The following is a 14883-nucleotide window of genomic DNA, read 5'->3' on the forward strand; positions in this document are numbered from 1 at the left end:
TACAATGATTAAAGGCCAACATGGGAAGATTTTTCTCACATTACGACAATTTTGAAATTAAGATATAAAAGTGAGCAAGGACTACCAACATAATGTTTATAAGAAAGTAAATTTCTTTCCCTCATAAAAACAATAGGTATGGCCTCCCTGTATGCATCAGTGTTGGAAGGGCCGACAGTTATTTACAAAACAGTTGTAGATTATTACTGTGGTAGAATTATGGGTGATTTTTTTTTCCCCAAATGGTTTTAATTTTTTGTTTTTATGATAAAATGACTAAGACGATGACATTTTAAAGTTCCAGGACTAAAAGTAGAGAACACTCTTCCTTGATGTAATAGATCAGCCAGAGAAGAGGGTTGCTGGGTTGCTTGCATGCCGTGTGCCAGGACCTTAACTTCTTCGGGGGTGGGCACTAGCATCTTCAGGTGGAAGAGACCAGAGAATCTTCAGTTTTCTGGATTGAGGAAGATTACACCCGTTTTATTTTTATTTTATTTTACATATATATAATTTTTTTTTTTTGAGAGAGAAAGCAAGAGCATGACTGGGGGTGGGGCAAAAGAGAGAGAGAGAGAAGAGAGATCTCAAACAGGCCCCATGCGGGACTTGATCCAACAACCTTGGGATCACGACACAAGCCGAAATCAAAAGTCGGATGCTCCACCGACCAAGCTCCCAGCACCCCATACCCACTTTAAACAAAGCTTTATTATTTTTACTTAACCCTATGTAATACTTATCATGTGCCACACACTAATAAGAACTTTACAAATAGTAACTATTTAAATATAAGATTATTACAACTGAAAAGGTTTTACAAAAACCTCATAGGAGGTACAGGGCAATCTTGCAAAAAGGACTGAATTTCATTGCCCTATTAGAGGAAAAACTTACCTATTTCTCTTCAAGATAGGATCCTGGATGGCTCAGTAGGTCAAGCATCTGACTTGGGCTCAGGTCATGATATCACAGTTCGTGAGTTCCAGCCCTGTGTCGGGCTCTGTGCTGACAGCTCAGAGCCTGGAGCCTGCTTTCGCTTCTGTGTCTCTCTCTCTCTGCCCTTCCCCACTCATGGTCTCTCTCTCTCTCTCAAAAATAAATAAACATTAAAAAAAAAAATGGATCTTTGTGGCATACTCATGTACCAAGAATTTGCTATTTGTCAATAAATGGGTGCTTTAAGTGTTTTAGAAAATAGTTTCTTTTTCTCTCCCAATGTATATTTAAAGTATAAAGCTCCATGTAAAACTTGGAAGCACTATAAAAATATAATCAGGGGCAACTGTTAAAGGGATACTGCCGCTTACTGTGGTTTTCCACTTCTTTTTCCCAGATGGGTTACTTATGAATATGGCAATTACAGGGGTCGGCAGTTCCTACTGTCACCAGCAGAAGTCCCAAATTGGTATGAATTCAGTGGCTGCCGCCAAATAGGTTCTCTACGACCTTTTGCTCAGGTACTTTATTCCTTTTCTAGACTTTGAGTATTCTTCTCTGCAATCTTTATCTTTTATCGTAAACATAATTCAACCTTATAGTTTCGGTATAAAACTGAAGTATAACCTTGGTCTCTGTGCCCCCACTCCTTTAAATTTGGGCTCTGTTTCTGGTGCTGAAAGGTTGTGACAGCTTTCAGAAATGCTACCACACCCAACATCAAAACATGGTGGGTCCCACGCCCTGGGCTGTCCACAGGCAGGCTCCCTGCCCCCGGCATTTTGAAATTCTGACAGACTCTGCATTGAGAAGATCCTAAACCCTCTGAGACTCTTGTGGATAGCAGTTATCTCTAATCCAACCTCACTTTGGTTTCTGCCTCTATTAATGCTTATTCTGTGCTTCTAACAGTACAACTTATAGATGACTATCGCTGGGGTCTCTGTCTTCCAGAAACGAATTTATTTCAGACTTCGAAACAAAGCAACAGGGTTATTCATGTCCACCAATGGAAACTTAGAGGATCTGAAGCTTCTCAGAATACAGGTCATGGAAGATGTTGGTGCTGATGATCAGATTTGGATTTACCAAGAAGGATGCATCAAATGCAGGGTGAGCTTAGACAAGTGTTTGTAAATAGCATCTTTCTTCAAGTAGATGCTTCCTGAGCACTTTTGTAAATAAATTAGAAGGGTTTTCATGAAAGTATTTTTTAGCTGATAGAACCAATCAAGGAACTTAAAATGCGAGGTAAATCTAGCACTTATCCTAGATGGAGTATTTGTATTTATACTTGATTTTTATATAGTAATAAAAGGAAGTGTCTGGGTTATTCTCCCCTATTTCCTCGATCTTTTATAGTTTTTTTTCAATAAGCCCCAGCACTATGGCAAATCATTCTTGATTGGTTGATTTTGGAGGTCCCCGCAGACTAGGGTGAAGAGATAATGCCCTGTGTACAAGACAGTCCATTTCCTAATTATCACACCTTGTAAAGTAGATAATGGCCCATCTCCCTCTTGCATCACTCCTGCCATACTAGATGTTAAAAAGTTGAATGTAGTAAGACTTTATTAGAGAAGCTTATGCTTCTGTTGTACTCTTTAACTCCTTGATTTTATGGGCTTGACTGTTTGCTCCCAATTTTTTTTTTAACTCGGTACCCCATGAGTCAGCAGAAGGACCACTTGTTAATTGAGTCTGTTGTGCTTGAGGGAGAATCATCCTTTCAGCAAGCAGAAGTCGTATTTAGACAGGCACAGAAGAAATAGCCTGAGAAACAGAAGTAGCTGGAATTTAGAAGGCATTTTTAAAAAGCCAACTTCTGCTTTGATTATCTTAAACAATTCAAGAAAACTGCCTTTCAGCAGTTATTTCTAATAAACATTTTAGTGACGTTATTTAACTGTGAGATAAAGTATCCTAGATTACCACACTTTTAATCTCAATATATAGTTTTCATAAGCATTTTCTGTAGCAGTATGTGTTCACGTCAAATGAACATGATTGCCACACAGTTTATATATAAAGGATAGATTTGTTTTTGAAAAGGACCCTTAAAATATTTGCATGAAAACATACTTCACTGTATTTGTATTTTATTCTTTCTCTCTTTTTATAGTTGGATAACATGTCTTCTTAGAAATGTTTATTGGACATTTCTCATGAAGGAAAGATAAGAGAATAACTGGAATTTCATGTTTTAAAATGATAAAATGCCCTTTTTAGCCACTTCAGTGTTATAGCAGCCTTTCAAATTAGAAATGCAGTCACATTCCAGAAGGGTCAGGCTAAGCAGAGATGGTTAGGCCAGGGGAGATAGAGCCACAGACCCAGCCTCACATCATTGTCATTTCTGAATGGGAAAAATGTTCTAAGGTTTCCCTTACAAAGGGGAGAAATCTTGAACTTTCTGGCACTCGTGTCATCTGAAGTGAGGGCATAAGTATTTGTTGTTTGATCCCAGTTCCTCTGGCGAAAGTGTCTCGTGTGGGGTAAATGAAACTACAACTAAGACAACTTTAAAAATCACTTTGAGCCAAGAACTGATCACGATCCTTGAATGTGTCTCACCTCTAAGCAGTCTTATCTGTCTGTAAGCAGATAGCAGAAGACTGCTGCCTGACAATCGTGGGGAGCCTCGTGACCTCAGGCTCCAAACTGGGCCTGGCCCTTGACCAGAATGTCGACAGTCAGTTCTGGAGCATGAAGTCGGATGGCAGAATCTACAGCAAGTTGAAACCAAATTTAGTTTTAGATGTCAAAGGTAAGAATTATTTATTTTCTCTGTTGTGTCTGTCTGTACTCAACTAAAGATCTAGTTTTTACTTTTGAAAATGAGCATAGTGAGAGATCCCATACTGTGCACCAGCCACTGTGCTGAATGCTGAACACTTTACTTACCTGAGCTCAGGGCATCTCTAGAGCAACCCTGCGAGCCCCGTGGTATGCCCTCCTGTCCCATTTTACAGTCCAAAAAGTGAGGGTCAGAGAGGTTAATCATCTCATACCCAGAAGTGCCTTGGTGGAATGCAGACCTAGGCTGATTTCAAACTATTTGTCTTTTTTTGTTTTGTTTTCTTGTAACAGTGTTAGATTAAAAATCACAAAAAGCCCTGATTCCGCAAGTAGAGTGGAGGATTCTCATGCACATGCATGTATCAACTTTACAAGATAGTTTCAAAATCAAAGAACTGTGACTAAATTGGAAACATTTTTTTGAAAAATAAAGAATCATGTTTGTTATGTGATCAGTTTTGTAATCTTTATGAGCTAGTCTCATCGAGCGTTTTTTATTCTCTTAACGTGTATTTTTATTGGGCACCCAGTATGTGGCAGACTCTTTGCTAGATATGGGTACCAAAGTAGGGGAGAAAAATGCTTGGCTTCAGAGAGCGTACATTCTAGAAGCTCCATAGGATTTGTTTTCCCACTTGCTACAGTGGCAGTCAACAAGGAATAAGGATGCCTGGCTTCTAGTCTTGACAAGAAATGTGGGACTCTAGGAGCTTCCTCCGTAGGTCTTTGCTTTAAAGCTCCAAGGTCCCTTCCTAAAATTCATTATAAATTAGTCCAGTGTCTCTTGAGTATGTTTGTGAACTCTCAGTATATCTACTTAAGGTAGCCAGATGCAGTAGTCACTTGCCTCATTAAATTTAAATCTCTCAGAATATGGGAGAGTGGTGCCATCTTGTGGACATGAAGGAGTACAACCGCACGGCCCACGTCCTGTGCAAGGGAGATACAAATACCTCTCTGGTACATGAATAGACTAGGATTTTCATTAGCTACAGCTGTGGAGCCATTTGTTACCTGCTAACATTGCCCTAATACTTATCAGACCAAGCATCTTTCTTGTAACCTATATCTCCTGATATCTGGGGAGGGAGTCGTTTGGTAGACAGCAAGTATTATTATTGGAAGAGGATTCCTCCTTGCTTTAAAAATATCGAAAGTCTGGTATGATCTCAATTCTTCCTACGTCCTTTCTCAAGGACTTTCTAGTCTTCATGATTCTAATTAGGTAATGTACACAAAAAGAATGTTAATATACCATAATCTTAATGAAACAAGACGACACTGTGATCTTCATACATCCCCAAATCTCAAAGGAATATATAGTATGTGTGTCTTAATGGAGACAGTGGGATTTGGTGGTGGTGGTAACTTCTTTTTCTCCCACTACAAACTTACACATAAAGGTCCCAGGCACCTTGTTCTTATATTCTGTGCAACACCTAGATGTGCAGAGGCTCTGGATTATCAATGATGATATTATACTCCTCTTACAAGAGATCCAGAAGGTCTGAAAATTTAGACTGATATTTTGTAAATGCTTAAAAGAGAATAAGAACATTTAATTCCTCTTGGCCTGAGGATGCAATAGATTTCAATACCAGTCATACTGCCTCACATCTACATGAACAGATTTCTATTTCGATGGAGTCCATGGTGATAGGACCTTGCTGCAGAGACTTACGCTAAAAAGGGATAAGGTATTTGAAGGTATTTATTCCACACTGGGAAAAAAAAGAAATCAGACAACACTTTCATGTTTAAAAATGGCCTCATGGCCTCTTCTTTCAATGGGGAAGTATCTAAATATCTAGTAGGCACCCTTGGAAAATATTCTTACATTCCGGTGAAAGAGAGTTTACGGAGACCATGCTAATTTTACAGTACTGAACACAGCATCTCAAGTGCTATGAATCTTCATACACCAAGTGAGTTCCCAGTGGTAGGAGTGTTACCCTGTCCCTGTATCTGGCTGTCGGTCCCACTTCCCCTCTGCCCTCATGAAGCCATTTTTCATTGTTCATGTAAAACATGTTCCATCTGACAATTCCACTAGTTTCCAGCCTGCCTTTTTTCCTCGCTGGTATCTCAAACCCATGATCCCACCATTGAATATATTTCACAATCTCTTTCTTCCTTTTCCCTTCTCTAGATTCTTCCATTCCACACATGCCCACACATACACCCCCGTTTCAGACATCTAAAGAGTAACTGTGGACTAGCTTTTAAGACTCAAGTAGGAGAAGGAGCTGTTGGTGCTCCTATGATGGGATTTTAACACACCCAACAGTAGATTCACCCTCTTTGCCCAGGGATGTGTTCCAGGGCTTTCCTCCCTGGTTTTTTTCCCAGAGACACCATTTCGTTTTATTATGTGCCTTTTCTTTCTTTCAGGGGGTACACAGTATGACCAAAATCACATCATCCTCAACACTGTCAGCAAAGAGAAGTTAACACAAGTCTGGGAAGCCATGGTCCTATAAACCTGAATAAAGAATGCAGGAGGAATATTTCTGGAGGTCTTCCAGCTACATGTAAAAAAAAAAAAAAAAAAAAAAAAAAAAAAAAAAGACTGGTAACAGACAAGCCAAGAGGAAAGTGGACTTGCTCCTTCTTCAGTAACTCTAAATCCACGCTTGAATGACACTGCCATGACCTGGACTATGTCTCATCTTTTCAAAAGACTATATAATGAGTTTTAAACCAATAATTTGTCCTTCTTTCATTTCCTTTCTGCAGCTGCTTAAAAAGGTTGCCTCAATAGCAGCTTTTGGGTGTTTTTAGAAAATGTTATATCAAGACTCTGTACATTTTAAATTATTTCCAAAGATAGTGACAGAAGAGAACAGGAACAGACTTGAATATACTTTGTGGGCCTACAAATCTCTTACACTTCAAAGGGAAGGATAAGGGGCACCTGGATGGTTCTGTCGGTTAAGCATCCAACTTCAGCTCAGGACATGATCTCATGGTTCATGAGCTGGAACCCCGCATCAGGCTTGCTGCTGTCAGGACAGAGCCCACTTTGATACTTTGTCTCCCAGACTCCACTGCTCACACACTCTCAAAAAAAACAAAACAAAACAAAAAAAAACATTAAAAAGTAAAGGGAATGAGAAAAGCTCAAGTTTGTAAGGCAGAAGATTGTTTAGCATCGGAGAAGAAATATCAGGCCAATAATTTTGGTCCTACTGTTTTCTGTATCAATTATGCTCTATAGCAAAGTGGGGAAAGGCTTATATGACACTTTAAGGAACTAAGTAAACAAAATACTATTTTCTTAGTACTAAAAGTTAATAAATTTATAAGATTTCTTGTCAGGTCTGCTAACATTAGCAGGATTTGGATTATTTTAACCCACTTGTGGGCTGGCCTAGAATGTCACAAATAAGTGGTGTTTAATGCTTTTCTTACAGATGCTACGGAAGAGTGTTACCGTGACCTAATTTACTAGCCTATCCTCTCATCTACGATTAGTTCTGAAGTAAATGTTATATAATCCTTCGCTAAACTCAAGTCTTTAGCCTAATTTCCTGCCTTCCTATCCCGCTGCATTGGCACAAGGCCTGCATGGAGTGCGGCCACTGCCTTCTGGTAGCGGTAAAAAGAGGTGGAAGGCTACAAGATGACGACCAGCAATTCTCTCCCAAACGCGAACGAAAGGAGGCCTTAAGCAACGCTGGTCAAATTTTAGAACTCTGAAAACCCTAAAATGCAGCATCTCAATGAAAAATGAAATAGTTTAACTGCTGACAATACACGGACCCATAGGTTCAAACAGTGTATTCTCATTTGAACAAAACTGCTGAACATTCTTTGGATAGACTCTTCCCCCTTTTGTCCATATTTCATTATCCTTGTTAATAATACTGGTGCTCTGGTCACAGGAAGAACAAATCTCATTTCCTTTTTATCTGTTCCAGTGTTTCCACTTCCTAACCATTGCTCCTCCCTGGAGGCTTGGATAGGCACTTGTGGTCAGTAGCTTATCTTGGGTTTTAAAGGAACACCTGCACATGTCCAACGGCTGCCAACAGGTCTTGTTCTTAGATGATGTGGAGTTGCGATTTTAGGCCTCCGTGCGGATCACTACAGTGTGCTGGGGTCATGTTGCAGTAGCCTGTTTTGAATTTATCTCGAATAAACTGGTTTCTGGTTAACTGTATTGAGGAGATGTGCGAGCGTCCTTGCAGTAGCCCTTTCAACGCTTCACCGGGGCAGATTAGGCACAGATGACTGCGGGGAGGAGGCAGTGCTGGATAACGGCGGGGGAAAGTTTCTTTCCAGACTCCTTGGTGAAGAGAGAGGACACGAGGGTAAGTGAGGCCTTCCCTCCCCTCGCTATACCACCCCGGCGCCCTCAAGAAGAGTGCTGGGACTGTTCACACGGAAGTCAGAAATGGCCAGTACTGACGAGAACACCACTTTCTTTCTCTTAAAATGTATTTGGGCCGGTGAGACCAGCAATTCCAGAGAAAAGCCCTCATCCAGTGTTACTAAATGAGTGTGTAATAGGCACAGACTGAGTATCAGGTTACTCAAGTCCATGTCCAAAGCTAAAAGCTTAGTATCTAAGGTGCAGGAGCGAGGAGGAATGCCACAGGAAATAAACACTTACCTTGAATGAAGGTCACAGACTAGAGATTCAAAAGCTGCAATGGGCTTATTGGCGAGATAACTAAGTACAGGCATTTAAGGTGAGAAACTGGAGAAGGGTTGCAATTTCCACGGACAAGTCCTCAGAGGAGCATGTTTTAGTTGGTGAAAGAGGCCTAGCCCTCATGCTAAATGTAAGGGTTTTAAAAAGTTAGAAACTTTACCATCACCTTCCATTTTCTTGAGACTAAACAACCAAATCAGCTAGATTTTTATACGTGACCCTAAGAGATTTACAACTTTGAGGGTGGTTACGACCACAGTAAAGCAAAAGAAGCCTTGTCCAGTTGGATTCATCAGTGAGCACTTTTTTAAGAAGTAGCTTTACGCTCTTCATGCCGCCCTCCACCCATATGCCAAAAGTTTTAGTATCTCACAAACATTAATAAAAGACTTTGAGCTACTAGGACAGAAGATGCCACAACAACGTGCAAATCTGGTGTGAAAAACAGCTTGAAAAAAACAATGCAATTTTCGCTGACTTTATAGACAAGTCCAAGTGTGGATATTTTCGTGTCATGTCTTCCTTACTCGTGTGTCCCTGGTGCTTGGGTCAGAGGACCTCTCGGCAAACAAGAATGCACGGATGTCGAGCAGGGACGTGCAGAGAGGGTGGTGGTATGGCTAGAAAAGGACTCTCTGTGCTTAGTTCAAAGAACAAGAAATTACTGGCAAATAGGTGTCTGTATTTTTAAACTTGTATCACGGAACTCATCATCTAATCTGGAAAGTGATGGCTACTAGAAATTTGGGGCTGAGAGGCACTCACCGAATAAGAGCCAATAATCACCAAACTGAGAGTTTATTTAAATGACATTAATTACAGTCTTTCCTCTCGCATGTCCTCTTTCTACCTTCAGGAAGGCTTCTGGAACTTTAGAGAAAGGGAAGGTTTTTTCAATAACTGGCTGAATCTGTAAGACACAAGAAGAAGTTGATTGGAGGGGAGGAAAGATGTAGGTTTTCAAGGCAGATGGGTCAACGGTGTCCTCACCACGTCCCTTGAGGCCAGTCTCCCGGTTCTGTCTCACGCACCTAGATGAGGAGCTGACCACCACGCCACAACGGCAGCCCCACTCCTGTCTTTTCTCCTGCCTCACTGCATCCCTGGAAGGTAGCTGTGCTGGGTCGTGTCACTCTCCTATGCAGAGCCCTTCCACAGCTCCCAGCCACGCATTCAAAGGCCACCACCATCCCAACCTCGGCCCGCATACAGACTCCGCACTTTTCCAAAATGGCCGACTCATCACCGTCTGAACAATGGGAATTTGTGCCCCTCTGTCAGTTCTACCACCGTCCCAGCCCAGGTCTCACACTACCCTTCCCGACCCCCCCAGTTTGCAGTACATTCTCTTGGAACTGCTATGGAACTTGGATGGCCCTCCACACAGACTGCCCTTCACAACTGCGTATTCGTCTCAGCCACTCTGTTGGGTAGGGTAAACACCCAACGGGGCATCCCAAGGTTTTGCTCTATGTATCTCTGTGGCCCCCTTGTAGGCAGTGTACAGAATAAGGGCAGATTCTTTTTTATAATGTGTTAAATGTTTGGCCTATCAGCCCAAGCTTACAGTACCTGTGGCACAGGCCACCTCTTTTGCACACCAGCCCCCACACTCAGCGCAATGTAAGGCACAGGACAGGCGCTTAATAAATGTCACCTAGGTGAAAACCACTAAGATAACTGGGAAGCAAGAATCTTACGTGGGTTCTTTGGGTTTCAGGAGAACTGTCCGGGGTGGAACTGTCCTGAGAGGGTTTGCCAAATGGCAGAGCAGCTGGTTAGAATGTTCAGGAAAGCCACCTCGGCCAGCTCAGAAGTGCGGGAATGCTGCTGGTTCTGTTTACTGTATTGTTAGTACTGCCAGCAACCTCCTTCCGAACGGACGTCCCACTTAGTACCCTCTCTCCTGATGCAAAAATCCAACCGAACTCTTCCTTTTCCAAACTTCCAGCAGAAATCAATAATTGTCCACTGGGTATTTCAGAGGACTGCCTCCCACAGCTCCACAGACAGGGAGGAGGGGTCAGAAGGCATAAGCCAGTGCATACACTTTACTAGAAAGATATGTTCTCGTGGGGTTCAGAGGCATCTGAAGTAGTTTCCTCTCATGTGAACTTTATAGCCCTGTCACCAGGAGAGTATCTTGGGCTCCAAAAGTTCCCTTCTCCAAAGAGTTTAAAATTCTTTTGTACTCATAAATCACGATAAGCTCATGACAGAAGTAACAGCATGTATTGTCCTCTTTTAAGCCCTCTATGGATTTTACCCCATTTAATCCCTAAGGCCACATTATGAGGTAGGTAGCAGTATTATTTCCATTTACAGATGAGGAAATCAAGACCCAAAGTTCAATGAGTTGTCCAATTTCACGTGTACACATGTACACTCCCATCCACACTGGGGACATTACTGATTAACAACCACAGTCCTCCCCAGCAAGCTAAGCATGACCTCGGAATCTTTTTCAACTCCGCAGTCACTAGGAACAGACACGAGCTGGCTCCCCAAATGAAACCTATCTGCCTCCTCTGGTAAATAAAAATGGAAGGCACCAAAGTTGTTTCCTGCATATCGCACGTGAAACTTCCTGAACCTATCACTCTCTTTAAAGCCCCTGGGACATTACCTAAAAAGGAACCACCTGAATGCAGGCTTAAAATGCAGTGTCCTTGGGGTGCCTGGGTGGCTTAGTCGGTTGAGCATCTGACTTCGGCTCAGGTCACGATCTCACGGTTTGTGAGTTCCAGCCCCGTGTCGGGCTCTGTGCTGACAGCTCAGAGCCTGGAGCCTCCTCCTGATTTTGTGTCTCCCTCTCTCTCTGCCCTCCCCCTCTCATGTTCTGTCTCTCTCTCTCTCAAAAATAAATAAACGTTAAAAAAATTCTTTAAAATTCAGAGTCCTTGGTCTCCAGTTAGAACAACTAAGCCAGAATCTCTAGGGGGTGGGGTGGGGTGGGGTGGAGACCATGCATTTTCAGTAAGCTTTCCAGGTGAGTTTAGTGCCCACTGGAGTGGGAATCCCCGCAGCCTTTTGCCTTAATCTTAGGATCCCTGACTTGTGTCAGACACATTCATTCAGAATCACACAAAGATTGACCAAGTGTCTACCCTCTAAATGTTAGGCACTAACCCAGAGCAGCTAGACAAAACAGGCTCCTGAGGGTAAACCAAGGAAAGAAAGGAGGCAATAACATCAGCTTTTCACTGAGCTTTGAACACCGGCAACAAAAGCAACACAGCCACGGTGTTACAGTCGGTCAGGGAGAACCGTGAAGCCACCTGCTCAACTCTAGAGCGAATGCCCAGGCTCGGCTAGCTATGCTCACTTTAGAACTCTGACCGGAGACACAGACCCCGAACTGATGACACAGCCGGCCTGCAGTGACCGCACACTTTAATCTGGCTGGTCAGGCCTATTGTGCCGAATAACCCCAGAGGGCTGACTGGGCCATAATGAGTCATTCAGCTGTTCCCATAAGTGACAATGAAAAAAAAGGCTTTCGATCAACAGGCAGGCAGATGCCACTGTTGGCTGAATAGGTGACAGCAAATGGAGATTAACTGGATAATGGAGCAGTGTCTACATATAGCCTCACATCAGACCTAGAATGCTTGTTTGTTACGGACAAAGAGATCAGAGTCAAAATCCAGAGAGGGGAAAGAAAGGTTACTCCCAGTGAGGTGGGGACATTTATGTGATGACACTGCTATAGTCCAGCCGGCACAGGGAGCCCTGTTATAAAGCGGGTGGGCTCACACCACACTTCCCGCTACGCAGATGCACGGGGCCGGCAGCTGACTGGGAGACGCTCATGGCAGCAGCGTTCATTTGGTCTTGGACCCAAAGTCAGGCCCTCCTGGTTGTGCCTTACCTTTCTTACACAAAGGCTGTAAAAGCCAGACCCCAGGACTTGGCACCTGCTGCCTGACATCCCTTCTGTGAGAACACAGGGACGATGGGAACCTCAACTGCCTGGCGTGGCCTCGGAATATTGTTGCTTGCAGCTACTGGGCAAGCCTCCTTGTCTCCGAGGCAGAAACTCTCCGCCCCTTGAGGGGAAGAGGAAAGAGAAACCCTTTTCAGGAGAGCTGGTGGAGGGAGGACACCATCTCTGCAGGCAGAACAGTAGGCAGAGAGGTATCCCCTCAATCCCCATTTTCACAACAGTAGAGCTTAAAATACACAACGGTAGAGCTTAAAAGGGACCTAAATATCTGAGCGAGCCTGTTGGATAGATTAGGAAACCGGAGTGCAAGTGGTTAAGTGCTAATGCAGGTCAGAGCTTTTAGCACAGGAGCCAAAGTGAGGGTCCTGCATCCTGCACGGCACGGGTGCAGTCTGGGGAGGGGGGCGTGAGCCACAGTCCAGCCACCTCTTCCTGAGCCCTCAATCTCAGCTTCCACTGGGCACAGAAACTGCAGATCTCAGAAGGCGAGGTGTGTGAAGAGACATGAACAGATGACAGACACAAGGGATACCTAAGGGCTCCTGCCCTAAATCCAAGTCCACACACCTGTGCGGCACTAGGGACCGGAGGCAGGGGCGGCAGGGCCACAGTTCCAGCACTACTCTTAGACAGGTATGCCCCTGCGACCTCTAGATAAATTCCATATTCCCAGGTAGAAGGGGACTTGAACTAAGGAGACATGAAGAAGACAAAAGGAAGAAGTGGGCTTTGCTTGGACTGGCTATTTCTGGAACTTTCGGGTCCCAGAAAACTCAAAGCAGGAAGAAAGGTGGTAAGAAGGGGGTGGGGGAGGGTTAATGGAGGGTGCACTCCAAAGGAGTGAATGCTCCCATGCTGGAAAGTATCCAGGACTTGTCCCTAGGTCCCCCTGGAAAAGGCACTCCTTCCAGCCAGAAGAGGAGAAACTTGGCTACGTTTCTCCACAGAAACAATCAGCTGCATTAGAAAGACTGCAGTAACAGCAGGGTGATGGGATCCATGAGGTGCCCGTCCTCTCCAGCAAGAGAACTCTCTCCTAGCGGTCCTCAGGATTCCATCCCTAATCATGACATCCTCTCCATGGAGGGAAAAAATCCAGTTGCAAGCAAGAAGCTTAAAGTTTTAAAATGTAATTCCTTGCTAAACTAAGGCCACAGATCTCAAGAAAGGTCTGGGAAATTGCTTGCCTCAGAACTTACTACATTTTTCTCTAAAGCTGCACCGTCCAACATGGTAACATCTAGCTGCATGTGGCTATGTAAAGTAATCAAAGGTAAATAAAATGAAAAACCCAGTCCCTCAGAAGGATTAGCCACATTTCAAGTGTTCAATTGCCACATGTGGCTACTGGCTACCATATTGGACAGTGCAGGCAGAGAACATTTCAATTACTGCAGAAAGTTCCAGTGGACATCATTGTTCAGAAGGTAACTCAACATGGCCAACACATATTTCCATACCCTACTAGGTGAAAATAGTGGGCCCTCAGTAAATGTTCTGAATTAAATTCTAATAAGTTATATAGGAACTATTCTAATGCTAACTAAAAGAAATAAACGGAGATATCTCTTTCACTGCTCAGTCAAGAAGCTTGGCTGGTCACCTAGGATCTTAAACAAATCTGTGAATGTTAAGCACATGACATCAAAGAACTTTAATAACTACATGTGTGCAGATAAACATAGTTAAAAAGATGAAAGGGTACAAAGAAAAATCTCCCTTCCACACTTCAGCCCCAGCCATCTAGTTCTCCTCCTCCAAGGCAACCAATATTTCAAGTTTTTTTCGTATCTTTTGAGATACTTTATGCACTGTATGTAGAATAGTGGTTTCCAAAGATGTCCACATTCTAAGCCCCTAAACCTGTGAATATCATCACTCACAGGACAACAGGGGCTTCAAGGACATGATTAAGTTCAGGATCTTGAGATGGGCAGGATTATCTGGATGGGCCAAATGTAATCACAAGGGCCATTAGAAAAGGGAGGCAGGACAGTTAGTCAGAGGGAGACAGGATGACGGAAGTGGAAGTCAAAGTGATGCAAGACTGAGCCAAGAAATACAGGTGGCCTCTAGAAGTTGAAGAAGGCAAGGGAACAGATTCTCCCCTGCAGCCTGCCTCCAAAAGAAACACTGCCCTGCTGACCCATTTTAGACTTCTGGCCTCTAGAACTACAAGATAGTAAGTTCGTGTGGTTTCAAGCCACTACATTTATAGGAATTTGTTACAGCAGCAAATAGGAAATGAATAAACGCATACACAAGCAAATACATACATACACACATACATATATATATATATATTTCCTGAAAGCACAGTCATTCTTATCAATAGCTGACTACAGTCTAAAAAATCTGCCGTAAAACCTCCTTGCTGGCCTGAAAGACACTGAAAAATACAGAAAGACTTTGTTGATACAATTCAAACTCCACCTATCTAAATGTTTAGATGACTATTTGAACAAGCAGAAAACAACGAAGACTATATGAGAAATTGATTGATTGATTTTTAACTATTACTGATAGCAAAGGGTGGTTGAAG

At 43.0% G+C, this 14883-nt stretch overlaps 2 protein-coding genes across 2 annotated transcripts in view; one reads left to right on the plus strand and one right to left on the minus strand.

Annotated features, from left to right (window-relative positions):
* CRYBG1 (crystallin beta-gamma domain containing 1) overlaps positions 1–7900 on the plus strand; it is a 186685-nt gene extending 178785 nt beyond the window's left edge. Inside the window, exons 19-22 of the mRNA XM_043592034.1 lie at positions 1337–1460; positions 1894–2052; positions 3544–3706; positions 6130–7900. Of these exons, the coding sequence (XP_043447969.1) occupies positions 1337–1460; positions 1894–2052; positions 3544–3706; positions 6130–6218 (535 nt within the window). The 3' untranslated portion in view covers positions 6219–7900. The remainder of the gene's footprint in view (positions 1–1336; positions 1461–1893; positions 2053–3543; positions 3707–6129) is intronic.
* A 1277-nt stretch (positions 7901–9177) lies between these two features.
* Positions 9178–14883, minus strand: part of RTN4IP1 (reticulon 4 interacting protein 1) — a 48796-nt gene continuing 43090 nt past the window's right edge. The window contains exon 9 of the mRNA XM_043592037.1: positions 9178–9305. Coding sequence (XP_043447972.1) covers positions 9198–9305 — 108 coding nt within the window. The 3' untranslated portion in view covers positions 9178–9197. The remainder of the gene's footprint in view (positions 9306–14883) is intronic.

This window comes from Prionailurus bengalensis, chromosome B2 (genome assembly GCF_016509475.1).
Source record: "Prionailurus bengalensis isolate Pbe53 chromosome B2, Fcat_Pben_1.1_paternal_pri, whole genome shotgun sequence".
Taxonomy (NCBI): Eukaryota; Metazoa; Chordata; class Mammalia; order Carnivora; family Felidae; genus Prionailurus; species Prionailurus bengalensis.